At 38.1% G+C, this 27930-nt stretch overlaps 1 protein-coding gene across 1 annotated transcript; it reads right to left on the reverse strand.

Moving 5' to 3' along the window:
• tusc3 (tumor suppressor candidate 3) lies at positions 1-27930 on the reverse strand. Its single transcript, XM_088302705.1, has 10 exons — positions 27769-27930; positions 13623-13792; positions 12218-12335; positions 10733-10873; positions 10441-10581; positions 10261-10350; positions 4002-4065; positions 3470-3544; positions 1702-1792; positions 1-275 (listed from the first exon to the last, which is right to left on the reverse strand). Exons 1-10 carry the CDS (start codon positions 27916-27918, stop codon positions 260-262), a joined length of 1056 nt encoding a protein of 351 aa, XP_088158831.1. The 5' UTR covers positions 27919-27930; the 3' UTR covers positions 1-259.

Consider the following 27930-nt stretch of genomic DNA (forward strand, 5'->3'; position numbering starts at 1 on the left):
TTGTGACAAATACTTTTATTTTCCATCGCAGAAGGGCTTTCTCTATTCGGCTAGCAGAGACGATAACGACCACCAACACTATGACAACAACAAAAACAATAGTCCTACTATTTAGGCTTACAATTATTCTTATTTAAATAACATCAAACCATAACACGAATAGGAGATAAAACAGCAAGGCAGCTTCCGCCTCTTCAAGTATGTTGTCGACCTCTCTCACCTACCATCTTGGCCATTCTCTGACCTACTGTTCCTTGTTTCACTTAATAAGGAAACTGGAAGACAGGGGAGGGTTTGTTATATAAAACGGGCAAAGACAGACAGGGAGAAGGTCAAATAAGTGGAGCAAGTCATATTACCGACACAAAAGAACAAAGAAACTGAATATTGAATACAGAGGAATCTTGACTGTCAAATGGCAACAGAAATTATGGAATTAAAAAAAAAAAAGGGGTGGGGGGAATAAGGCCACCCCCGTTTTCCGTGAATTATTTTCTTTCCCCTCCAAAAAATTGAGTAAATGATGCTTATAGCGTTAGACCTCAGAGGTCCAAATGTATTTAGGTTAAAAATGTATTACAGATCGCAGTGCTCATATATATTTTTATTATGCTGAAGGATTCTTCTACAAGATATAATGTGAAATTGTTGGGCAAAGAGTACCAAGTGCACAAATCTGGTGATACTCAGAAACAGAGAAGCACTCCTTGCAGTATCACGCATCCTAACGGCATCATAATTTATCGTCTCAAAACATCCCTTTCACAAGATATAGCTGAGCTGCACACAATGCATTTATTCCGCTTGGTAACAGTCGGACTAAAAGTCCTTCAAGCGAGCAGGAAGATGGAGCAAGCTTGTATATTTACTGTATTCGACACCCGCCATAGTGAATTTAAATTGGAAAAAAGTTATTAAAAAAAATGTACTAAAAATTAAATATAAAATGTAGTATTTACATGTTTATAACATCTCTGCCATTGTCATTCAGGTAGCCGCAACTTTTACGCAAACTATTGCTGCCTTGCTTCAAAAGTTGGAAACCGGCTGTGTTGTATAAGTCCCGGTGCACACTGACAGCAATGATGAATTTGCCCTACATTGTTTTCCTGGGGGGTATGTGCCTTGTAACACAATCTTAAAGCCGTTTAGCTCCGGTTTCAGCTGTACATATTCACCCCCGTCTAGGCAGATTATATTGACTTTAGATGTATCGCAAAAATAGCTGAACTCGCATTCAGCATGACCGTAGTATATCTGGTATCGTTATTTAGCATCTATGATTGACTGAAAAACAAAAAACAAAAACAAAAACAAAACAAACATACTTCTTTGTGATTGGACAGTCGAGGACGAGAAATTCCGACTGCCAGTGAAAAGGCACCAAAACATGTGACAAGGCTAAAACAAAATAGCTTTCGTGCTAAAATTTACCGTACTATAATGCATTCACTGATGTTCAGGATTATATTCCGGAAGAAAACTTTGTCAATAGAGTCAAAGCTGGTCTCCAGCGAAAAGGCCGAAAGGCCTCGGCTCTAAAGTGTCGTGAAGGGTCAGGCTTCAGCAAAGTTTTTGAATAAAAATGAAATAACTAAGTAGCAATGTCATTGATTTATGTATGTGATTTCAATTTTGACGAACTGCATGCTCTCCCAAGCTTGATAAAATGACTGATCCATAAAATAGATTTTTGGTTACCTGTAAGGGTATCCGTGATACTTCGACCTGAAAATGGAAAGCAGGAAGCTGAAGAAAAACACGACCAGTCCAAGGCCAACCAAGCAGATAACTGCAAAGAAATAATATGCAGACATTCAAAGATTGCAGCAAATTGAGAAGATTCTGAAACCAAATGATCTGAACGGGACATCAAAACATCCGTTAAGAAAATGACCACGTTTCATACATTGACAACAGCAGGCCTATATCCCCCCTCGAGCTAAATAATTGTTTTCTCAATCGTCATATCCCGTTTTTTTCCCCTGCAGATTACCTTCTCATGTCCTTGGTGATCATTATGATGCTTAAACTGCACACGCATTATCTTGTTTGTGTGTGCACCACATGTAGGTAAGGGAATACATCCTTCTTAATCAGCTAATCCTGAAAGCAACACTATTGCATCAACTGTTAAGTATGAATCAACATTTTGTAAATCAGTGGTTCGGATAAAGACCTAATCCAGAGATAAAAAATGTACAGGATCCAACAGACATTTGCTGTACTCGTTTTGAGGAATAATTCCAGGTGGGACTAATGAAGAGATCAGTGATCTTTGTAGTTGTAATCCATAATTGTGGGTTTGTTGCTGCATCAAGCAAAGAAAACAATTATGATGGCGGGGGCGGGGGGGGGGGGGGGCACAACAGTTAAAATCGGATTAAACACCAACAAGGTATTACATCCTGGAAGGATAGTGATGGTCATCTTTCAGGAATCCCAACAGTGACTCATTGCTGATGTTAATTAAAATCACAATACAATGGCACAGACAAATACAATTGAGTAACCAGGCAAAGAATAGCAACGAACAATACAAGGTCATCTTTTTAAGAAGATAAATATAATGAATTCTTGTACAACAGAGATAGAAGATCCCTCAGCAGGATATTGTGTGTTGCTGTATTGCTTGTTAGTATAAATGACATGGAGGATGTGTGTTGATGCAGTTGAAATTATTCATTGTTTTAACAAAAAGCACATTTCGAGCCGGGAAAAAAAAAGATTTTTTTAGGGCGCCTGAATTCGAAAGAATATTGCCCATTAGTCTCCTTCATAGCTTTTTGAGTTATGGCTGAGTGAAAGAGAATAAATTGATACACTGTTTTTTTTTTTTTTTTTCAAACAAATGAACAGAATTACAAAACGTTGGATTTGATAGACAGCCCGTTGTGTCGATTCACGTGAGACTTGCCTTGATGTTGGCATGGAAGCTACCAGATATGGATAGACATAAATTTCGGGGCACATCATAAAACGGAAGTGCCACCACTACGATGCCCTGTGGTCATAAACGACCTGTAAATGCTACTCAAGTAACATCGGCATGTTTTCGAACAAAACAAGCAAGTGAGAAAAAAATATGAAGCCTCTCGGGAAGACATCGGGCTGTATCAAGTGTCACTTAGAGTGGTCTATTCAGAAGAGAGCCTGGTGACACAAAAAGCTGATAAAGTTAAAGTATCAGAACACTTGACTCGCAAAAGAATGTCAGTTACTGGATAAGATTGATTTTATCTCCTCTAAGGCATTTTGGCCATTCACAAAATTTGACAAAGGACAAAATACATGTGAAGTTAAAGCTTATTAACTCTTTCACTAACCAAAAAAAAAAAAAATGGATCTTTGACGTCTTTAGCCGTCAATGGGAGTAAATGATAATTCTTATCCTCAGGTTCCATTGCGGCACATTACCTGCCAGGGATAAAGAATAAACATACGATAAGTAACAGCAGTCTTCACTTACTTCTCCTTTTGCCGACATCTCCCTTGGAGGTAGCAGCTTCATTCAGCAGCACCATACCCATGGTGATGGCAGCATCTGGGGGATGGTTGTCAAGGAAACCATATACTCAGTCGATATATATTTATATATATATATATATATATATAGAGAGAGAGAAATCGAGAGAGAGAGAGAGAGAGAGAGACAGAGAGAGAGAGAGAGAGAGAACAAATAAAACATGGAGGTTAGAGGAAGACAATCTCCTGTCTTTGTACAATGTCGCCGAGTAGGTAGCCTCCTTGCGGAGAGAACATTCTGATGACCAAGCTTTCATTCAGAGTAAACAAATAATATATCTGACAGAATTTGGACGTTGTTTCGGAAATTAAAAGTTGGCATTTGTGCGAGCAAATTAAGACACAGAGACACTGCGTGGAGAATCAAATACATTTGTTGACCAAATGAGCTGTCGTACACCTCACAGAGTATTTAATTGATTTGCAATTTGCTGCATACTAGATGTACGCAGACAAACATATTGGCTAAAGGATACTCAAGAGAAGGATGATGTGAGATTCCGCCACAAACTGAGCCTGGCTGCTGCCATGGATGTAACTCTGGAAGAGAAATACAGGAAGAGTAATTCTAAGGTAAAAACTGCAGAAACTTTCATTTGATGCTTTCTTGTGGGTCTTTTTGCCTCGGGTGTTGTCAATTATGAAAAAAAAAAAAAACACTCAATTGGGTTTAGTTGAGTTAGCTGACTTCATCATGGAACAATATTGAAAATTGGGTCTTCTGCATGAAATGCTGGTCATTCCTAGAGGGTAAATTACATCGTAAAACAAAACCAAAAAAAAGTCAAGACTGGTCATCTTGACTTTTACATTTCAAATCCATTGAGGTGATGTCTCAAAATAATCCTTTTCAATGGGCCAAAAGTGGCCTGCATGTCTTGGAATTGGCATTGTGTTTTGCACTTTTTTCACAGCCACACATTGTTTCACCAAAAACTTGGAGGTTAGTATTGGGAGATGCATTCTGAGAATTTCACCTCACAACTGAACATCATCATCATATTATTATTATTATTATTATTAAGTAATTAATTTATTATTTAATATTTATAGTTTTATTATTTATTATTTAATATTTATTATTCTTATTATTATTACTACGATCATTCACATAATTTGGCTTCGACATTTGTTAAAGGTTGGGATGCACTTCCTGATTTAAAGCAGGAATAATTATACACTAAAACAAAAACATTATAAATAATATGTTCCAGTTTCATGCCACCATGGCTACTAAAACAATAATTAAATAATCAAATGTACTGGAAAGTGTAAATAATACGCTGCTGCCAGGATGGCCGAGTGGTCTAAGGCGCCGCGTTCAGGACCCAGTCTCCCCAGGAGGCCTGGGTTCGAATCTCGAATTTCCCCATTGTGGGACTAATAAAGGGAATATTATTATTATTATTATCAATTCAAAACAGGGCAGGAACTTTGTGTGTGTTTGTGAGTCATAAAGAATTCTTGAGTGTACTGCATAAGTGTGAAAGGCGGGTATTTTTTCTCAGAGTGGGGAGAGATGTATGTATCAATGTAGACCTACAGAAACACTTAAATACAATCTGACATTTAAGATCTGGCCACCGAATGGATCGTTGTGTGTTATACAGCTCCCTCACAGTTATGCAGCAAAAGTTCCAATATGCAATCATTGATAAATTCTCAATGCACTGATTAGATGGTTTGCTGGTCCTTTTTTTCAAAGCCGTAGAAGTTTAAAACAAAACAAAGGGAACTGCTGGTATCCCTGTTTCACCAAGTACTCTTGGAAGATTTAACTCGAAAGAGAGGTTGGAAATAATTCTAGGTCCAGACACACAAATGGATAGTCTAAGTGTAAAAATATTTTTTTAACGTGGCTTAAGACGGCCCACGGGCCTTCATCAAGTGTTGGTAGTTTTAGCCGATGGGGTGAAAAATCTTTTCCAGTTTATCCACTCAACTACCCAATAATGATTCTTTGCTGCATGAAGGGCCACACAAAGTCAAAAACCTCAAGAATCCATCAGAACTTCATTGCTTGTTAATCCATACGTGATGGAGGGCAAGCAGAAAAAACCGACAAAGCGGAAGTATTTGGAAATGAGAAAATGGATGACAGGAGCTCTGATAGTCCTTTAAGCCTCGACAGATTATTAGCACCCCAGTTTACAGCACAGCTAACGTCCGTTTCTCCACTTGACTGCTCAGGTGTTTATTTCTTTTCCTATCAGACATGGATGAGAATGGAGAGATGACAAAAGTTGACAAAGACGGAATAAAAGGGCGGGCAGATATTTCTTGCTTGGCTGGAGGGAAATTAAGAACGTTTGCACTTGAAAGCAGACGTAAAAACCACAAAGGCTCGGGCCACGAGCTGATACTTTTGTCTTCCTCACAGACAGCTTTGTCTTGTACAAGATGGGGCTTTTGAATAGTTATCAAGATGCCTTCCTTACTCGTCAGCCAACAAAGCAACCGTTATTTGCACAAGAACAAAAAGATTTGTTTCTGGTGGCACGGCAAGAGAGGTTTGGAAGTTGCAGTTTTGATTCGTCCGTGAATAAGACGAGGAGTTGTGATTCAATTGTTTAAATAGCATGATATGTTCCGTAATGATAATTAGTTTTCCTAATATAACGAGAGTGCTGATAAAAGAGACTCTTTTGTCAATGTTTTGAAGAACTTTAAAAAAAAAAAAGCCAAAAGCTCAGCCTGAATTCCAAATGGACTTGAAATTTTCATTTGAAATAAATTGTAAGAATGAAGAACCCTTACATCACCACGAAACGAGTTTAACTAAACTATACAAGTCTCTTGTTTGCCTAAAAAATTATACGGTGCAGCCACTCCAAATTCACAAAAATACGATGACCTTACCTCTTAATTTGCTGCAGGTGGGAGGAGATTTTTGTAAATTGCATGACAAGCCAGCACCACATAAAAACACATTTGACTTTTTGGTGCAGTGCGTCACACTCGCACCCAAATTTGGCATGGTACCAAGAATTGTTCGACACAATATATGCTTTAGTTAAATTTTAAACATTTGGGGGGGGACAAACAGTGGTTAATTTGAGCTAACGCAAATTCATATTTTACCACACCAACCGTAACTCACTGAAGCATATTTATGAAATTTAAATGTGTAAAATCAAGTACAGAAGAAAAAGAAAAATATAAATTGACAGAAATTCCTTGAGTTGGAATTACATTTACATCTTGATTTTATTATGAATCTTTCTTACTACAAGCAAGTACTGCATAAAGAACCTTAAAGGAAGAGCAGTGCTGCGAATGAAAAATTCCACAATCCATGGCCAGGCACTTCCAATTAATCTGATGGATTAGAATGCAGGAATTCCATTCATTAGTGTGCAATGCTGAACGTGTGTTTCTGTCTTTGGAGTCACACATGTCTACTGTATCATAAAAATTAGTAGATAAATGCATGCTTGTCAATAGGACTGCTTAGAGGAAAACTTCTCATGGCAAAACAAAGAGAAAATTGCACTTGAGGTGTAAAAACAAAAACGCATAACATTAGCAGACTGGAGTGGGTTCTATATTCCATGAGTGTCAGTTTAACAAATTATATATTTAAAAAAAAAACATCCATTCCATCGCTCTGCATACTGTCAACAAATTCCTTTAAATATCAACTCAGTGACTGGTGCCTTCTTGTACATTGTTAACCTTTGACAGACCCAATTATTGTGATGGATTAATTTTTTACTTGGTCAAGATTTTCAAGCCAGTGCCAAGGTCAGATAATTAAGTACCGTATTTTCCGAACTAGAAACAGCTACTTTTTTCCTAGATTTTGAACCATGTGGCTAATACAAGGGTGCGGCATTTCTGTGGATTTTTCTTTCACTGCCTGGAGCGCTCTAAAGTTCAGAAAATACACTGAATAAATCTTTATTTTTTTTTCACTTGAGTCTGTTCTGTTTTAATTAGCAAAGTTATCTTTTGTTTCTTTGTTTGTTTTTTCCCTGAGAAATTGTTGCCGCGGCTTATATACGGGTGCACCTTATAGTCCGGAAAATACAGTAAGTGCGATTTTACATAATGTGATCTTGAAAAACAAAATAGAAAAAAAAAAAAAAAACGAGGTTAGAACACTGTAAAAACATGACTCAGAGCTGTTTGAAACTCAGTTCCTAAACAATTTATCACAATTCATATATATTTTTTTTAATTCTGTCTGGAAAATTGCAGTGGGACAATGTGCAGGAGAGCGCTTTGCATAGACACACGTATATGTAAATATATATACATCGCTGTTTTTTTTTTTCCGACTGTGTTTATGTTGCCTTTAACTCAAGAATAAAAATGTGATCTGCCAGTGAGTGTCTTGCATTATGCATTCATTTGAATACATAGAAATGAAGATATCGTTATTAACCGTTATTATTACCGTTATTAACATAAAAAGTTGTACACCACATTTTAAAGGCAATATTTTTAAAGGCTAATAATAGTTACAATGTGGTAAATTGCAATTTATATATATATATATATATATATATATATTTTTTTTTTTTTTTTCATATTTATATTTCATCTGACAGACAACATGATGAATACCAAGAAACTGTACATAGTGAGCATTAGGTCTGCTGAGTGTTTATGGTTGATGCGTTCCTCTTAATCCAAACCACAACAGCGTTGGCCGTTAATAGCCAGAGGCCATGTAACCTTTGCAAATAGCCACATTTCTCCCTTTCTAGACTGTATCATGTGTTTGGTGAGTGTGGATGTGTGTGTGCGTCTGTTTACTTTGCAAAAGGTCAGGAAGCACTCAGACAGGAAGAGGGGAAAATAAAACATCAACAAAGCTGAACGTGGAGGAGGGTTCTTATTGGAATGAAGGAGGGATGGAGTAGAATAATGGGTTTAGCTTCTTTTAAAACCATAAAGTTTTTGCCCATGTGACTTTTTGAGAATAGTGTATAATGAATACAAAGTGAAGACAAACACATACATACATTACAAAGTCCCAGCTGAGTCACACCTTATTGTTTGATTCAATTGCACTCTTAAAATTCCAATCCCTGGCTGCTAGTAAAGTCGAGTAGGGACTGATCAAGGCCATTGGTCAATCTTGCGGCGGGAACCAATCACACACCTTGTATACTCATCTCTTTGAAACATGCCTTTCCGCAATATGGCTGCAAATTTTGTCTGTATTTTTTTTTCTGAATATTTTGGAAAAACCCACATTATTGCACACTATATGCACTACATGCATGTTTCACTCACTTGAGAGCGACTATTGATCATGATTTGCTGCTTTGATCAAATACCCCACCTGAAGGTCAATTTGTCATCCCATATAGTTTCAAGAAACATTAAGAGAGAGCGCAAATACACACTCACACTGGTCCAAGAAATATCTTACTGCACATTGCTAACATAAAAAACACAGTGGTGTCCTTCTGCAAACTGAAAGGCTACAATTTGCAAGGCAATAAAAGCGTTTTGTTGTTTCTTCTGGATTAAAAAAAAAAAAGTCTCTTCTGTAAAACAGTAACAATTGCCCCAAAAATGTTTTTCATCCTATCATGTTAAATCAGCTGGAAATATGGTAATAACGCCCTCAGCTAATTGTATGCAAACAATGAAATGGTTGATAGAAAGCCACAAACGCAGACTTGAATATTTAAAAGGGTGTGTCTTGCAAATGTAAGTGATTGTGCTTCTAACCTTTTCATTCATTCCAGTGGATTGCTCACACTTTATTTGTTTATAGGTGGGCCACTCTAGCCACAATTGTGTTTCTCTTCATGCTTCGTGCAAATTATATCTGCCTGCTCGTACTAGTCGTCTTTTCAAAAATCCTTTCAATAAAGTCTACCTGACTTTACTCGCTCATCGTTTTGAAAGAATTAAACTATCGGAGGAGGCTGACACAAATGGGAAGGGAAGTGGAAGATTAGACAGGAATGTAAAAGGAAGTAACAAAATTAGGAGGGATGGGAAGGGAAAAGGAACAGACATGATAAGAGAGATATCTTTTTAATATTGTCTGGCAGGTGCAAGCCATTGACTGCGAGAATGAAGGGAAAGAGGGATTTCAGGATAGCACAGAGGGAGAAAAAAAAATGAAAAACGTGAGGACAATTTGCACAGTATCAAACAGAGCATTCCGTTACAAGGATGGAACGAGCACCCATTTTTGGGACGGAAGACAGAGGACAAGAAGTTTTTAAAAACGGGGCGGACTACTGGAGCATCGGAGTGTATCGAATTTAAAAATTTGCACTCTGAGCAGAATGAAATTCTGTGGCGTGTACTGGCTCTATAATTGAGAGTTTAATTGAGAGGTCGACTGAGGGAGATCGTGAGAGAGAGAGAGAGAGAGAGAGCAAAAACACAAGTATTATGCGTGGCTGTGAGAAGAAGCAATTGAGAGCCAAAAAAAGTTACCTTAAATTGCGTGTAATTTGAGCCAAGCTCAAGTGCAAAAAATACAACCATCTCTATCTATAGCACAACCCCAGTCCGAGATCATTTGTGGATTTGTTCAATGCACATTGTGGTCATGTGTCAAGTGTCAACTGTCCAGAAACACAAGGAAAACCAAGAGGAAGGCATGCTGGCCCAGTGCTCACCTGCTTGCAGGTGGCAACACGACCAAGTACATTATTACTCAAGCGAGCTGCCCAAAAAACAGATAGGATCAATGGAAAAAGGGCACGGCGTCCGTGCGTTGGTGTGTGTGTGTGTGTGTGAGCACGACGCAACACTTACCACTTGTCCATTCTGGGGGTTTTTGTGAGCATAGGGAGGGCCTCTGATGTGATTCCACATCTGACCAGAAGTCATCGCAAAAACGACACACTGAGTCAAAGTGGGGGAGAGAAGGAAATACATGTCACATATTTATCTTTCTCTCGAGTAGTAGTGAGCAGTGAGTGCCGTTGTCTATACCAGTGCTGCCATGGCCCATCCGGTCTTGTTATATATGAATTCCAAGTTGTTTCGTCTCAGGTATAATAGACCTCCGACAAGAGACACTAACAGAGCCAAAGCAATGGTCCCTGAATAATTAGGAGGACGGAAGACCCGGATCTAGAGGGAAAAATATAAAACAATTGTTTTACTCTTGATTGCGCACCTGAAATCAATCTATTTTTTATGTTGCAATACTTTTGTTTATACATATATATATATATATATATATATGTATATATATATATATATATATATATATATAACATACCTGCACATCTGTGCGGTCTGCAATCCACTTGGCCAGCTGCTCTGAAGCAAAGCCAATCCTTTGTAGGTCAAATGTGTCTGCTCTCTTTGGCTTCCCCTTAGCTGGAAAATGCATAAAGGTCGGTGCGCTGTTCATGTTCAGCTAGAAATAAAAACAGAAATTTAATATTGAAAGTATGAAGATTAGATGTACATTATGCAAGTCATATGTTAATGGAGTACCAGAATTCCTGCAATTATTTAATCAAGGGTGGTAAACACTAATTTATTAATAACTTTGACTATTGACTAACGGAACGTTGGCACCTTTTCCATTTAACTGCAAAAATAATTCCATCAAATTGATGGATAATTTGCAGAATACATTAAATAGAACTATAAAGCAAAGCCTAAAGTTTGGAATCCTTTTGCATGTCTGTCGGAACGAACAACCGTTTTCCCATTACTGTGTTCAAGCTATTTCAAAGTTTTCAGAAGTCTTTTTTTTCCTTAGTAGAAAGTGTTACCTCTCCAGAGGATTTCAATACTTATTTAGGTCAAGACTCATTGCCTCTTTTCCAACTATGCGTTTATGCTTCTGGGTGGTTTTCCTTTCGGCCTGAGATTTGTGCCTTGAAAACTAGTTTATAAGACACTGGCTCACACATTTTGCTCCAAGATGCTGCAATAATCTTCTGATTTGATCATTGCTTTGATACCTCCGATGCCTCCAGGACCAGTCACACCAAAGAAGGACTTCAGAATGACAGACAGTTAGCCGCATAACATGAGAACCTCCAACAGCTTCACTTTGTCTTAATTTCTTCACTTATTATCTAACCGATACACTGCCTTTGCTGATAATGTATCTTTAATTAATCTGAACAAATGGCCTCATTTGCATTTATTCATAATTATATTTTAAATGATGGATAGAGCCATTAAAAAAAAAAAGATTTAAGACTTGGAGAAGGTGTTCATGTGCCTCAGGGATTCTTTGGACATGTTCTAGGAAAATGGGAAATCGGGCTCACTGATACAAGCCCTTTGGCCCCTGATGATTTGATGCACATTGCTGACAGCAAGTTGGATTTGTTTCCAGCGAGTGACTTTAAATCTGAGATCATGGTCCTCGGTTTTATAGAGTGAAGTGTCCTCTCCCGGCCGAGGTGGAGATCCTACCTCAGGTGGAGGAGTTCAAATATAACCCAGTAAGGATTTGTTTCTATACATAATAGTTCAAATACAATAATGTCAATTTTCTCAAACACCAAGTTCAAACACACCTGAGCTTGACTAGCCAAAATCAATGGCTTGTGATCAACAAGCAAATGCCTTATGGGCCTTGGGTGGTTACAACACAAAGACACGTTTAGTACGAGTACAGTCATAGTGGCTGTAGACTCAGAATCAGAATCAGAATGCCCTATATTGTCATTAAACTCCGTGTAAAACGAGATCGGAGATTGGATGACATCCAAAAAGCAAGGACATATACAATAGTAACCTGTTGGAAAACGTCCGCTCCTTCATCATAGTCCACTACGGTGAAGAAGAGCTTGTTTGAGAAAGCAGATGAATAGCGCCATGAGTTTGCCAGGACCTGGTACTCCTCATTTGCTTGCCTAGAGTGATAAACAATAGTAATGAGGACAAGCACCACATACAAGATGATATTTAATTGCACGTTTAAGCAAAAAAAGTTGCAAAAGATCGCACTCTTTTCTAGCGAGCACATTACCGTAGATTGCAGATGTCATCATTGGACAAATACCTCCCTTATAACAATGCTCTTGAATGTTAAGTGTGATAAATTGTGCAGTAATGTCCCAGAAGATTATTTATTTTAAATTCTTTGTACTTAACAGTTTAATATAATTTCTAACTAATCTTGCATAGCCCTTTTTTTTCCTTTCTTTTTTTTTTTTTAAATAAGTCCTCATGTTTGCTGGAGCAGCGATTAATGGGAAAGAGAGGCACTTTTGAATATGAACAACACCAGACCCTTGAATATGAAATCAATATTAAAATGCTCTTTACTTTGAAATCAGTATAGTGTTCAATCATCCTGTTCGGCAAACTCAATGGTTATATGTTAGATGTCAAGGGTTCCTTGTCAAAAGGACATTTTCTCCCAGTTAAAAGAGAGTGAGAGTGAGAGTGAGAGAGAGAGAGAGAGAGCGAGAAAGAGAGAGAGAGAGAGAGAGAGAGAGAGAGAGAAAATGAATGATGAATAAATTATGCCATCAAATGGCTGATGGAAGTCGAGGTGAAGTAGTCTCGACTAAAGGGTCAGGTCAGCATGAAGGTCAATGTTGAAATTGTCCACAGTGTGGACTTCCTATACGACAATTAGGACAATCACACATTTATCCGGAGATTGATTTCCATTGTAAGTTGTAAGATGCTGTGACAGACTAAGGTGTCAAGAAACACACTGGAAAAGACACCTTCCTCCAACAAGACCAGAAACTGAAAGATATTGTTCCATGAACACAGACCTCGCTTCACAGCGATCAGCAGTGGGTTGTACGGAGCTCTCCATGGTGCTGAAATGATATGCTTTGTCACATTCTGTACGGGCGCACTGAGCAGTACCCTGCTGTTACATTTTGGGTTTTTATTTACAAAGTATATTAGTATCAAGTTTGCATAAATACAAAGAATAGCTACCACGACATTTCCGTGTTAATGTGATGGTAACTTGGTCGTTAATGAGCCAAGTGTTGTCTAACATTGTGCTATGCCTCAGCAAAGCAGCTCCAGTCTAATATGCTGACACCTTCAGGGTTGACTGACGCAAGTCATTCAACTGACAAGAAGATGGATGAATGGCTCCTACTGCAAGTACTGCCAGAATGCAAGCATGTGCCTCTGAACTTGAGCTTGAGTTTGCGTGTAGTTGCACGTACCGACAGACAGAACACTGCCTTTGAGGCTGCAATGCCGTAAACATGACGATGACAGAGTAGTTCCTGGGTGGTGCTTTGACAAAGCGACGGAACTTGTCACCGTTCATTCGTACAACGGAGCGACGGGAGGACCACTCCATCATCTGATCAACCTTCTCAGACAGGAGGTTCTAGAAAAAAAAGAGAGGAGGAAACGAAACATTAGGTTTTTGGGGGTTAAGATTGAAAAATGAGTGGATAGTGTTGCACTAGACCTTGTATAGAGAGATGCCAACTCATTCTGGATATTTTGTAACAAACATTCCAGCATGCCACCAGAAAGATAAGTTTCTTTATTTTGTTCACTATTCTCTTTCTTTGAATGGCTTTGGGTGAGAAAATATTAACAAATGATTATTTATTATTTTTCAGTTTTAATCATTAATAAAAAAAATTTAAAAAAAATCTTGTCTTGTATTTCTGAATATGCTCCATGCAGGGTTGCAGAATATACTAAAAAAATAAAATAAAATACAGACGGCACTACTTTTACTGCATAAATTTGGATATGTTCGCATAGCACTGCCGCTTTTGATGAATGACATCCTTTGCGACATCCTTTGCCACTGGCCAGTAGTTATAGACAATATTTATAATACATACACATATATAGATGCCATCTTCATTGTTTTATGGTGGCATCAGTGTTGACTGTATTGCAAACGAAAATGAATTTCCAGCATATTTGTTTTAAAATTCAGCCTATTTTCAAATTTGGTGGTGCAACACTAAAATAATTGGCAAACATTGGCCAACTTGCCGATAGTGAGTTTTACCAATGTTAGAAGTGCTAGAATCAGCCGATTTAATTGTCAGGCCGTTTAATCGTTCAGCCCCTGATAACCATTAGTTATAACTCCTATCCATCTTTCTGTGGCACCTGACTCACTAAACGGAGGCAGCATTGAATTTAAGTTTGTTCCGTACACCTCCCACATGAAAAGCCAACAACATTTGTCTAAGCCACAATCCTTTGCTCGCTGTGCTCTGAAACTGCTTCTATTGTGAAAGAATGGATCTCAGCTTTGGCCACCGGGCTCCAATACTGTTTCCTACAATTCTTCCATTCACAAGAGGGATTACTTCAAATTGGCTCAGTGTAACAGCGGACAAAACACTCATCTTTCCCTCTATTACGCACATGGACGCGTGCACACCCACACACTAACACACACACGCACACCCACCCCCACACACACACAGTAGTTAGTAAGAGGCAACAGGAAACACTTCAAATCAATGCAATTATAATGTGTTGTATCTTTCTCATACACAAAAAAACTGGAGTGATTTAACTTTTTTTTTTTTTTAAATAAAAGAAGCAGGTGCTTGGATGTCTCAGTGGCAGTCAAATAATAATAATGACCCAGCAGTAGTTACAGTGGAACAATCATATCCAAATGCACTAAAGCTTGTAAGATGTATCAAAGGTGGGTAAAGAAGACCTAATAATAAAATGAATTTTTTTGTTAAACATTCAATATGCGTTTTTCATGGAACATCAAAAAAAATATTGATTTAAAAAATTGAGTGTAGGCGGATCCAAGTATATGCGAATCCACGGGCGCCAAACGGCGAGTATACAAGATCCCGTATTTCACACTTTTTAGGATCAAGTTTGCAATTGGAATCATTTGAAAATATATCAAAATAATCCAAGCGATCCAAATTCTTCACAAGTGCACAAAAAAGCTTTAACATCTGAACAGCAGACATCACTGAAATCAACAAGAAACGAGAAGAAAGACTCTTTCAACCACGGTTGACAGATCATGACTTTAATGAGGAGCTTGATTGCCGATGATCATTGCACTCCTCATTTCAACTGAGCAACTGGTGGCCGACACCCTCCACCCCCAAACACCCCACCCACTCCCAGCTGTTCCCATTACTCACCAGCCAATTAGTCTCAGCGCAGCACAGCAGAAACTCAGATCAAGTTCCCTCGTACCTTACTACTTGACGAACGCAAACATAGCTTTTCCCCATTGTTACAAGTTACCACAGAATCTTAAACTCCCCTTTTTAAAGCCCTCTTAAGGAGGACTTTCTTCACCCCCCCCCTCCCCAAGATAATAAAACAAGAAAGGTTCCGGCCAGCAGCTTTTCTCGAGTGATTTTATTGCCAGCTCATTCTTCAGCTCTTTGGTCAGTATGGTGGCCCATTCATGTCTAACTGCCTCATCAAGCTAAGGTTGCAATAAAACATCGGCTGATGTGTCTAGTGGACATTATATAAGACCTTTTACGGGATATGATAATATCTCCTCTCTTTGTTTTAACATGTTCTAAATGCCAAATCCATAGAGGTAGATTTAGCCCAGCAATGGATGTCTTAATTTCCTCATTTATGGTCATTTTTGCACTTTATCGAGCATGAAGAAGTACTTAAAGCTGCATGTCAGCTCTATTTTTTCATCGCAAATTGCCCACCGCTTACAGATTTGACACTTCGCTCGCTGCTGATTAAAGTCCAGTTTTAAGGCTTTCAGAGAAAGATCCTTCTTTTGTAAAAAAAAAAAAAAGTTCACGTAAGATCAACATACTGTAGATGAGCGTATTTTTCTGATCCTGTCTTTTATTGTATCATCCAAGTGTCTATCGTTGTCTGTTTTCAGATTTTTCCTGAACACACCGTACAGGAAATGTCACGGTGCAGCATAGAAAAAAGTATGTGGATCTTTGGATTTAACAACAAGTTCAGCTCCCGTTGACAGCAATAACCTCAACCGGTTTAGGTCAGGTCTCTAACTTGGGCTTCTCCAGGAGGTCTTTTTCCTCCTTGTGTTTTACTTTTGCCCTTTAGATAGTCCCGTTGCAGCACATGCCCTCTGTTAAGCTTTGATTGGCAGACAAAGTCAGTCTTGAGTTCTCCTGCCAAATGTCTTGATTGACCTTATTCTTTTTTTTTTGTTGTTGTTGGGGTTGTTTTTGTTTGTTAATAATAGCAATGCATCCACGCCCTGAGGTAGCAAAGCAGTCCCAAACCACCATATCCCTTTCCACTAACACGAATGTGAATAAACAGACTATATTGATCTGTAATTGAGACTACATTATTTACACAATTTTTTGACAGTACAGTATCAGACTTGAGCAGGAGATCCGATAGACTGCCGGTGACGTGCCTCAACAAAGGTTTGCAGGTGCGAAGTACGTGTTGGACAAGAATCAAGAATTAATAAATAACTTCTACCAAAACAATTAATACCCTAAATTGTCAACTGAAAGATTGAACACAACCCTTTCGCTCATGAGAACTCTTGGAGGGTCGTATGCAAATGAAATCCTTTAATCTAAAATTCAAGCCATTTAACCAACTGTTCATTGAACACACTTCTCACACGCTCTCTTTTTAATTTGATATTAGGTAGATTTAGACGGATGTGCTTCTTTGTCCGGTGTCGCTGTGTAGCTTAATGGACCACCTACAGTTGACCCATGCTGCTCGAATTACTCTTAGGTGAGTAGAATGCAAAATGTGTTTTTATCGCTTGTGTCATTACATTGAATGGTGAAGTTCTTAAACTAAATAACAAAATGCTAACTAATTACTATTTTGATCTCAAATATGTATATTTTGTTATAGCCTGGAAACATTCAAAATATTACTTGTTTATTGACATTTTACGCAAAGTATAAACTGATGTGAAAATATTGGAGGAAATTTCTTTCCATACAGAATAATTATATATTTATACGTGGACTTTTGGAGTTTGATATGTTGTTATCTCTGACATATACAATGATAAAAGTAATAATTAAAAATAAAAAATAAAAACAGCCATCCCGACCTTACAAATTGAACTTTGTTATTGTGAATTTATTTTAAAACCATCTGTTTTGATTTCTTTTTATAAACCGAAACTTAAATCTCTTTCTTGATTTCACTTTGCTTTTTTTTTTTGTTGTGTTTATAATTAGGTGTTCTTCCTCATGTAGGTGTCTGCCTATGCCTTATGTTTCATCATCTCCCTTTTTTTTCCCCTCCCCTTCTTATCTCTTCCTAAATAGTCTTCAAACCATGCGATGAAAGCTAAGTCTATCTGACTGAGCGCACACCCAATACTGAAAGATATTTCTGGGCACTGCTGACAGAAACACAGCTGCATTTATATGTGGCCGCCAAATGGGGAAAAAAAAATAAATTAGACAAAATCATCCCACCCGAGGGTGATGGGCAGGATGGCGTATGGACAATGGCAGTAGAAAAATGCTTTGATTTGAAGTATTTGTTATTTGCCAGCGAGGATGACAAATCCTCTCCCATCACTGACAGCTCATGTTATTTCTGGGAATGGCAGCTTGTGGGACTTGACACTGAAAATATGAAGTTTAGTTCTAATTCAATGGAGTTGACAGATGGAAACAATAACACACAGAGACAAATAGACAAGAAACTGTAATTGGCATATGGTTAATATCTCAATATCATCCAAGTGCCTTCAATCGCAGGCGTTCAATTGGATGTGTGTGACAACAAGCAAATTAAGGCAAATAACAATTGTTGGCTTGAATTATAAAGAAAATTGTAATGCCAAAGGCCCATTATAATCCATTCCAGGATGCTGTTGGAACTCTTAATTCAAGTGTTAGAAGAGGAAATGAAAATTTAAAAACTGTGTTCCAGGGTCAAACTGTTTCTGTCATAAAATCTGCATTAATTTTCCAAAAATGTTCCATCATCCTTAATTCTAGTGTGGAAAGAAGTTCACTGCTGTATTACTCAAACTTTAATAAACTACAACTACTCACCCTCTGAGTCATCCGCAAGGCTTGAAATAACTTTTTTTATTCCTCTCTTTGAGGAGCAGTTTTCATCATTTATTTATTTTCATTTATTTAACCAGGTTGCTTCCACTGCAATTAAGAAAAATTTTTTGAAGAGAGACCAGGGGCCTCATTTAGCGTACGTCCGAAAATTCCCATGCAAAGTATGGCATTTATCAATTTGAACTTAGTGAGTCAGTCACGCTGAGTGGCTTGTACGGTAGGAGGAAATAATCATTTATCCAATCACCTGTCAGTCTTGATGACGTGACATCAAGCGCGCAGAAAAGGACAAAATGAAGCAACGTGAGATTAAAGGTGAAGTCAACACCAAAAATGAATTTGCAAGAATTTGTTTAATGAAGTAAAAAAAATGGCATTCTGGTTAATTTTGTGCTTGTGGAATATGAATTAAGCAACAAAATCCACCTGTTTCTATCCATTTCAGGGAGCAGCCATTTTGTTACTTCTGTCAACTGAAAATGACATCACAGTTGCTCAGGGCTCAGATTACGACCAACGATGGCACAGCTTCATAAAAAAGGTGAGTTGGGATTGGCCATTACATTGGCCACTGTGATGCCATTTCCACAAAATGGCCGCCCCCACAGATGGCGAAAATCGGGTGGATTTTAAAATTGTGTAACACACTCATGAAACCCTTGCTATCGCGATCGGGACATCCCTATCATACAACGCTTTTCCAAATAAATATACCTGTATTTTCTTCTCAGACAGCTACAGGAACTCCTAACCCAGCGACTGCTTGCATTTTACAATACAAGCTGTCATGGTTACCATGGTGACCAAAACTGAATAGAATACATTTTAAGAAGACCAGGGTAACGATGTCCTTATCTGACATTTGTGAAATAAATTCTGCTGTCAAATTGATGGCGCGACATAAATAATGCTAAACTTGACAACCATTTTTATCAGGTCTTTGTGTGTTTTCAAACAAGGAAGGACAGAACGGGCACACATACCCTGTCATGTCTTAAACAGATTATATTTCTGACCAACACCTCATTGCAACGTTTTTATTTTGTTGTTTCATTTAATATTTTCTTTGATTTCTAAATAACCTTTTAGTAATAATAATAATTATTATTATTATAGTTATTATTATTATAATTTTATTATTATCATCATTATTATTATAAAATAATTACTGTACATTTAGATTGATAATGAGTTTCATTATTTTCATGCAATATGCCCACACATCTCACACTGAGCAACTCTTGCAAAATAGTAAAGTTTGAATCCAATAAACGTTTTACATGATTTCTTACTCAATATAACACACACGCCTAGAAGCTTTGTGCCACTGAACCACAAAGACTATGCAGTTAATAAGAGATTTATCATTTAACTGTGGCAGACAACATGGACACCCTCCAAAACCCCCTACGCACAGCATTACAGTAAAGATCCACCTTAAACCTTTCAATCAAACATTATAGTCAGCACTGTGCATGACTGCATGTACGAGTGTGTGTCAATTTGTAGTTAATGTATTTTGATGTGAAGCTGAGTGAAAGTTTTAGAGTATGTGTTCAGCCTATGAAGTGTCACAGCAACACAGAGCTGTCTGGGAGGATAAGAGTGTGACGACTTATCAGCCACAAGCCAGACACACGCGAACACACATTCCTCCCCACGCACACATTCGTGCTCACGCACGCTCACAACCGACATACAGTGTGCACAATAGGAAATCACGCTCGCTCATATCAGCTATATAGCAACGCTTGACACTTGTCTCCCTTTGGGGAAGGAGTGTGTGTGATTGTGTGTGTGTTGCATGGAACAACTCGGAGGAAAGAAGGTGGGGAGTAAAGGCCTGTGGGACAAGGCTGCAAAGAATGAAAATGCAAAAGTGGTTAGGTCAGCAGGAGTGACAATAAAAGATAAAGTGGCTAAAAGAAATGTGTTGTTGCGTTGATGATCAAGAATAAATAGGAGAAGGTGGCATAGAATGGCTTTTAGTAAAACCAGTAAAATGTCTTAAAGATCTTGGTAAATGGTCTTTCAGTTGTATAGCGCCTTTCCATCTATTAAGCGCTTCACAAAAATGTTGCATCAACCTACTGATGACATACCATCAGGAGCAACTGGGGCTTCAGTATCTTGCTCAAGGATACTCCGACATGGTCACAATGGCCGGGGATCAGACCCGCAACCTCTAAATTGGGAAACGACCACTCTACCACTGAGCCACAACCCCCTCTCCGCCCATCTTGGCTACATCACATGTGAAACAGGTAGTTAGAGGACGTCAGAGCAGACAAGACTCAACAGGTACATGGAACAAATGCATTTCCGGGACACTACTTGACCTCCATTTTTTTCATAGGAAATTAAAAAAAAAATAAAAATGTGCAACGTAAGTCATTATTGCCCTTGCTATTTATCACGCAAGTGTAAAAAGAAGTCAAGCCGTTGCGAAACTTAAGAACCTCAAACAATTCTTCATCTTAATATTTCTTGTTGAGGTGGACCATTTAAAATTAGTGTCTTAACGATTAGCACCACCTGTGGAGGTACACAGGGCAGAAAAAAAATCCTAAAAAAACTAAAGCAAAAGCAAAAATTCATGCGGGTTGCTGAACTCTCAGGTAATGTCACACAAGAACGTGGTTCAAATGTGTCGTGATTATAGAAATCTCTTTTTCCAAAGGCCAAATTTCTAAATAAATTACTTTAGAGATTTTCCACTCTGCATTAACTATAAAACAATACATCCAGGTATATCGATTTTACCTGCCATTGAACTGAACGTAGCATAGATAGGGCGGCAGTGACTCAGGCAGGAGAGAAGCCATGAGCAACTCATAAATGTGAGTAAAAGGATGCTGAGGATGTCTAGCTGCTGGCGTGTCCGTTTTAACACTTAGATTATCTGTGTTTTCCCATTGTTTTATGAGTGGAATATTATATAGACTCATCATAACAAGTACAAACTCAATGTTAAATTCAGCTACAGTATGATTTTGAAAACAACAATGTCTTTATAACTGGAAATTTAAATACGTTTGAAACAATGACATGGAGTACGGATCTCCTCACATTTTTTGTGCATTTGAGTGTGAGTCACTTGATTTGAATTATCTGACCATATTCAATCCCAGACCCCCGATCTGAGACGTCGGTAATAAATCAATAAAAACACTAACAAAAACAAAACATTGCATCCAATGGTCTCAGCTGTCTTAATTGCATTTATTCAGAATTCAAGCCAGCACCCAAATTGGTCACAATTGTCAACGTGAGCCAATAAGGATTGCATCTGGTCGTGTTCGTGCAGGTGCATATGTTTTAATGCTGCCACCATCACAAGCTCTGTATTAGACATTGCGGTTAAAAGTCACCATTTTTGCTTTTGGTTATGCTTCATTTATGATTCTATCATTGTGCGTATGCTGGCCACTTTGTTCTTGCACATGGACCACAGATATGCACATTGTTCCATTCATAAAACACATCAAGACGTTGGTATGCATTCCATGCGTGTGCACTGGTCCACGCGTCAATATACACGCTATATGCATACCCATTAAATAATACAAATGGCGAAAAACAGCTTCCAAAAGAACAAACAGCTCCCTATACTCCTATTTCTCTGCACTGAAATGAAATGAAAGTCCGTCTGAAATGCTGAATGGACACACTGAGGTTGATCATGCCCAGGGTGGCGTGTGTTTCCCATCATGATAATGAAAATTGCTCTAAAAATCAATAACACCTACCGGAGCGACAATGACACTCTCAATCAATAAATAAAACCTCACACGTCTATCTTTCAATATAAGCAAGCTGGCAGTATAACACAATCGGACTGTAATGATGTTTACAAGCTCAATCAAATTACAAGGCATGTTTTGTGCGCATCTTCAGCATTAAGGACAACTATATCCTTGGCTTTTGTGCGCCGCAAGACTCCCTTTAATTAAACAATAAAAAGGGAACAACCAAGACTTTCTGAGTTTGTCATCGTTTGAAGACAACGCCGTTGGGCCAGTGATGTCACGCACATTGGGTGAAACTAGCCACAAAGAAGCAATATAAGGTACAATACTTGAACTAAGGGGAACTCAACTCAAGTTTTTGATTTCCTGAAAAGTTGTCAATCTGACAATACGAGGATTCCAGCCAACAGCGCCGATATGCTAACGTTGAGCCACCATTATAGCTCCAGCTCAACTTGTTACTCGCCATAAAATGCATTTTATTGTTCTGCTCACCAGATTCTGACGAGGCTGACGGTTGGAGCCATCCATCACTAAGAGAACAACCCCGGTACTACTACATCAATAATTCACATAACTGCACCTAATGAGTGCAATCCAAACAAATCACGCCTGAATTACAGCTGCGTCTTAGCTTGGATTGTCACTAAAGGTGGAGATGCAATATTCATCTCTTCAACACTTGAAACATGCACATTTATTTTCATGAGCAGAAAGGGATGGCGAGAATCAACAGAGACTGAGAACTGGCATGCATGCATTCATAAGAGAGGCGCGAGACAGTGGAATACTAAAAGAAAAAAGACCCATTTCACAACAGACAAACAGGAACTGAGGCAGAAGAAGAAACAAGAAAGTAAAGTCATGAAAAGGAGATTCCGTCCGTTCCTTTTGTGGAAGAAGCAACTGGCGCTGAAGTGCAGGTGATAAGTGAACATTCACAACAGCACCCACAAATCCATGGAGCCACATTGCAAGTTTTCCACACAGCACAATCACAGTCACTGCCTTGTCTCTAAAATGGACTTTAAAGCGGGGGCGGCAGAAGCTCAGCTTGTAAAGACTTTTAGCCGAAAACAAGGAAATGGGGACTAGTAGAGGTGCGAGTCTGCTTCTTGAACATTGTCGAAGTGAAAAAAGCACCCCTAAACTGCTCCTATGTTCCTCTTCGCTTGGAATCAAATCTCTTGAGCAATGGTGAGACATAAACAAGCAGAAGAATAAAAACACATTTTACATAAACATTGGCATTTTAATTAATCCTTGTGTCTTTGCATTCACGCATTCGCGTTTTGTAATAATTAACTGAGAAAAGGTTTTTTTTCATCGACAAAGATGGTTATAGTTATAGTAATACACAAGTAATAATCAGGATACTACCTACCACACGTAGAGGCAAAAATCATCATGAAGAAAATACTATAAAATCAGAGCGAGGTATTCTGAACCGGACTGAATATGGCCGGAGGGTTGAGGCCGGCACGGAACCGAGGTCGCGGCCGCAGGGCAGGGGACTGACAAGCAAAAAAGGCTCAAGAGCCCAAAACATGACTGACAGATAAGAAAAAATAAGTAGATCAAGTAACATAATCGGTGGACGCCGCAATGTGACCAGCATCACAAAGACGGAAAACTCAGCTTCAGCAAAACGTCTAAAAAGGAGAAAGGAAAATTCCCATGGTGTGAATAAAAATAGAGGAAATTACCGGCACAATAAATTTATCTACCAGCAGGTCAATTCTCTATAAAAGATCCAAGCAAAAACTAATCATTCCTCTATTTTGCACTTGCTGCTAGCTATATGGAGAAGGAAAGAATCCGCTTAGTATCTAAAACACTGTTGTGTAGCTTGCTTGACGCCAACCGGTGATGACATGTAAGAGCAAAAAAATGAAAGCTGATTAAAAATAACCTGCAAGCTTGAATTAAAAAAACAAAATAAAATTCATAGGGCCAGGTCAGAGATGAATCCAAGAGTCTATAGTGGTTGCACAGTGTTAAAATGTTTACGCCAACTCAGCAGGTAGCTTGGCCTGTGACCTGAAAATGAAAGTCTTACTCAGTAGTTTATTACGGCTTTATTTTAACGATAATATTGGTCCCTGGGAGCAGTACCGGGAACACTACTTTGCAAACTCTGTGGCTTTGTAAATAGAAAAGTCTCAAGATATCCATAATTCTACTTGCATCTGACTATCTGCCACGGACATTGTGTCCTCTCTTTGCCCCGTTGCTGACTCTGGATGCCTCAATATAGGAAGTGCTTACATTGGTTCTTTATTTGTGCAGTAGTCAGCCTTAAGACTGAAACACAACACAAGCCAGATATAATATCTAGCAAAGCTGAGGTGATGAACGAGCAAGAGTTGAAGGGCTATAAATATTCTTCGCTCTCTATGACTATTTCCTCCATTTCCTGAGGGGTATAAAATAGGATTGAAAGAGGCAAGGGTCTAGAGCTGCTGCCCTAAGTGCCTTTGCAGAAATTTGTTTCATTTCTTTTCTACTGACTGTTAGAATCTCAATGCTGAACTCTTGCCTTTTCCCTTTGGACTCAATTTTATCTTAAGCATACATGTATAAATCCTGGGTAACGCTTTGCAAAGAACCTCCTGAACTTCTGAAAACATTAGGGGTCATTTTCAGCACACTCCGCTGTGACCATCTTCCATCAGTAGACGATTGCTTCATATTTGTGCCAATAAAAATTCGACACTCAATGGGCCTCATTGCTAACTGGGAGTGTAACGATACATCTATTTAATCGACGTATCGAATTCATACGTCTGCCCTGCCATCAAGCTATATTGATTGGCGTTGGATTAGTTTATTTCGAAGCCGGTCACACATCAACGCACGATTTTTAGGAGTTATTGATCAATTGAATCGATAGAATTTACAACATAACTGGGGCTGCAGCTATCAAATATTTTGTTTTCAGATATACGACTGAAAATCGAATAATCGGGAATTGGGCGAAATTATATTTATTCTTTTTTGGGGTTAAAGTTAAAAGATGCAGCAGAAAAAAAACACATTTCAACTTCATAATGAACGACCAACTGGATTTCTTTTTTAGATAACATTTTATAGTTCAATTTAAATTGTGGATAGCAGCACACTTGTTTCGTCAAGTGTGTCCGGCTGTCAAGCATCAAAGTGTGCAGAGTCATTGAGGTCTATCAACTTGAAAGCTGCTAGCGCGGCTTGCGCTACAAGAACAATTGTTGCAGCGATTGGCTTGGCAAGAAAAATTATGCCAGCGGTTAGTTTGACTACTTCAAAAATAAAGAAGTAGTCGAGTAAAAAAGCGGATACTCCAGACAGAAAAAAGTTTTTAACAGTTGTTTGAATTATTCGAGGAACTGTTTCAGCCCTACACTAAATATTCTTTTCGTGAGCTAATTCTTATTTACTTTGCTTAAATGTTTATAACTAAGTCCATTGAGTTACCTTGTGTATGAAATGTGTTGCATCAATAAAGCGGCCTCGACTTGCCTTGGGATGAACAACTCCACCTCTGCCAGAATTCTTTCCTAAAGTAGTTAATTCCCACACATATTTGTTAGTTCATTGTCCCCCCTCTTTCACACGCTCTTGACATTCGCTTTGTTAACTTGCCAATTCAATTATGTATGTACACATGAAGTGTCCTGTCGATATCCTCCTTATGTACTCCATTCTATTTGACCAATTAATCAGCTGTCTATTTATATGCAAAGTGAGTTCAGAAGAAAGGTGCCGATGAGGCAATGCAGCAGGAAAGTTCAATGCAAGGTTTTTAGAATGATTATGGTTTGATGAATAAAAAAACTGTAGTAATGCCCGTGATGGGCCCACCTTTAGGAAAATGATTTAAAAAACATGAAAAAGCAACTTATAACGCGATTAATTGATGGAAAAGCCGTTAGAATAATTGATTCTAGAGTCATCCGACAGTGACAGACCAACATGCTACAGTTGAAATTAATAGAAAAATTTGCATCACCTTCGTTAGTCGCTTTCCATTTGGTGTAATATAAATCAGCGGGAGAGTTAGAGTTAAGAGTTGAATCGCATTGTTTTAGAGGTTTTTTTTTTTATTGACAGTACTTTTGTATATTCTTATTTTATTGCTTCTTAATTGAAAGGTTTTTTTTTGTATATTCTTATTTTATTTCCTTGCTAATTCATTTTATGGCTGTCCTTTCAAGTTGTATTACAAGCTGAGGTTTTAAGGATTCAAGGAATTTTACCTTCCACAAATTTAAAGAATACAAAAGCCCAAGGACTTCAAGAATTCTTCATGATTTGGCACAAGATATCATACATAAGGTCCCAAGTTGACCCAGTAAGATGACAGAAAATAAAGATATAAATATAAAGGAGTTTCTCATTTTTATTACACATAAATCTATACCACAACCATGTATATTAAATATAACATTGGTTGATAAGGTTATTCAAAACAAAGCAAATTTGTTTACAAACACTATTTTACACACAACCTTAAGTCAGTTTGTTTAAAAAAATGGGATAGTACAACATCAAACATTATTTGTTCATTAGATTTGACACACATTCAACTTCCGTTAGAACAAACACATGTTACAGCTGCAGCTGTTGTGAAATCTAAATGAAGTTGTATCGTTGTATTGTATACATGACAAGGATTAAAGTACTTATAACTTCATTAATTAAATGCAGCGTGTCATGCATTACATTCTGGAAACCAAAAGCAAACCATATATTTACAGTTGACGCCCACTATTTCCAAATAATAGGGACCAGGCCAGCTCCCGAATAGTGCAAATTCACAAATAATTGACGTCCACTGAAATGCATCGGTGGGAAAACAAAAATATGTGTTATAAATATAAAAATTAATCGGCCAATTAAATCTGTAATTGTTGTTTTTTTTGTTGGTTTCATACACACTCCTGAAGTGACAAATTTGATAAAATGATCGTGAATTATATGTTGATATTTTGTTGATATATTGAACATGGTCGGAAACAGATAAATACATTTTTAATTTTCAATAAAATTATTGGAAAAAAGGAAACCTGGGGATTAACCTTCAAATATGTTGTTACATTTCTTAACATTTGTCGCAGGAAAACAAAACTTAACACTAGTGTGCTGCTTGCACGTACATCACTTCATCTTTCAAATGTTAAGCACATCAAAGTCCCACGACAGCGAAAAAAAAGCAACGTTTAGTCTGTTTGAACGTGTCATGAACTACTCTCAATGAATCTCAATTTAACGTTACTGTCGTAACATTATTCCTGAGTAGTGCTGTTGCGTCATATGATCAGTAGTGTGTCCATTATTAATGAAAGCATCTTGCTAGCAATAGCCTACACGATTATATGAAAATCATAAGAAGGCAGTATGAAAACTAGACTGTAACACGTCAAATTGAGCTAAAATTCTGATCTTATTCATATGAGAAGCACAAAACGAATGGTTTATACTATCATCCAATTCTCATTCGGTATCAGCGTTACTTCCTGTCAAATCCTGCTTGACGCACCACCTCGGATTCAACCTCCATGATCTATCGACACAACCAGAAATCATTCTGACGGTTAAAACATTACCTCCTTCTTCTTCTGTCCTCCTCCAGACGGAAGACACAGCATGAAAAGGAAGAAAACACATAGGGCAGGGAGGTTAGCAAAGGATTTCATCCAAAGAGGCGCCATGACGGAAGGATGCTCTGGTCGCGAGGTACGTCTGTGCCAAGCCATTGGACGCTGCGT

The sequence above is a fragment of the Idiotropiscis lumnitzeri genome, chromosome 8, assembly GCF_059441095.1.
Source record: "Idiotropiscis lumnitzeri isolate Australia: NSW breed Sydney's pygmy pipehorse chromosome 8, RoL_Ilum_1.0, whole genome shotgun sequence".
Taxonomy (NCBI): Eukaryota; Metazoa; Chordata; class Actinopteri; order Syngnathiformes; family Syngnathidae; genus Idiotropiscis; species Idiotropiscis lumnitzeri.

Coding starts and splice junctions, on each gene's coding strand:
- tusc3 (XM_088302705.1), bottom strand. CDS start 27,918: ATGGCTTGGCACAGACGTACCTCGCGACCAGAGCATCCTTCCGTCATG. Junction 12,336..13,622: donor AGGCAGTGTTCTGTCTGTCG/GTACGTGCAACT, acceptor TTATCACTCTAG/GCAAGCAAATGAGGAGTACC. Junction 10,874..12,217: donor GAGCGGACGTTTTCCAACAG/GTTACTATTGTA, acceptor TTTTATTTCTAG/CTGAACATGAACAGCGCACC.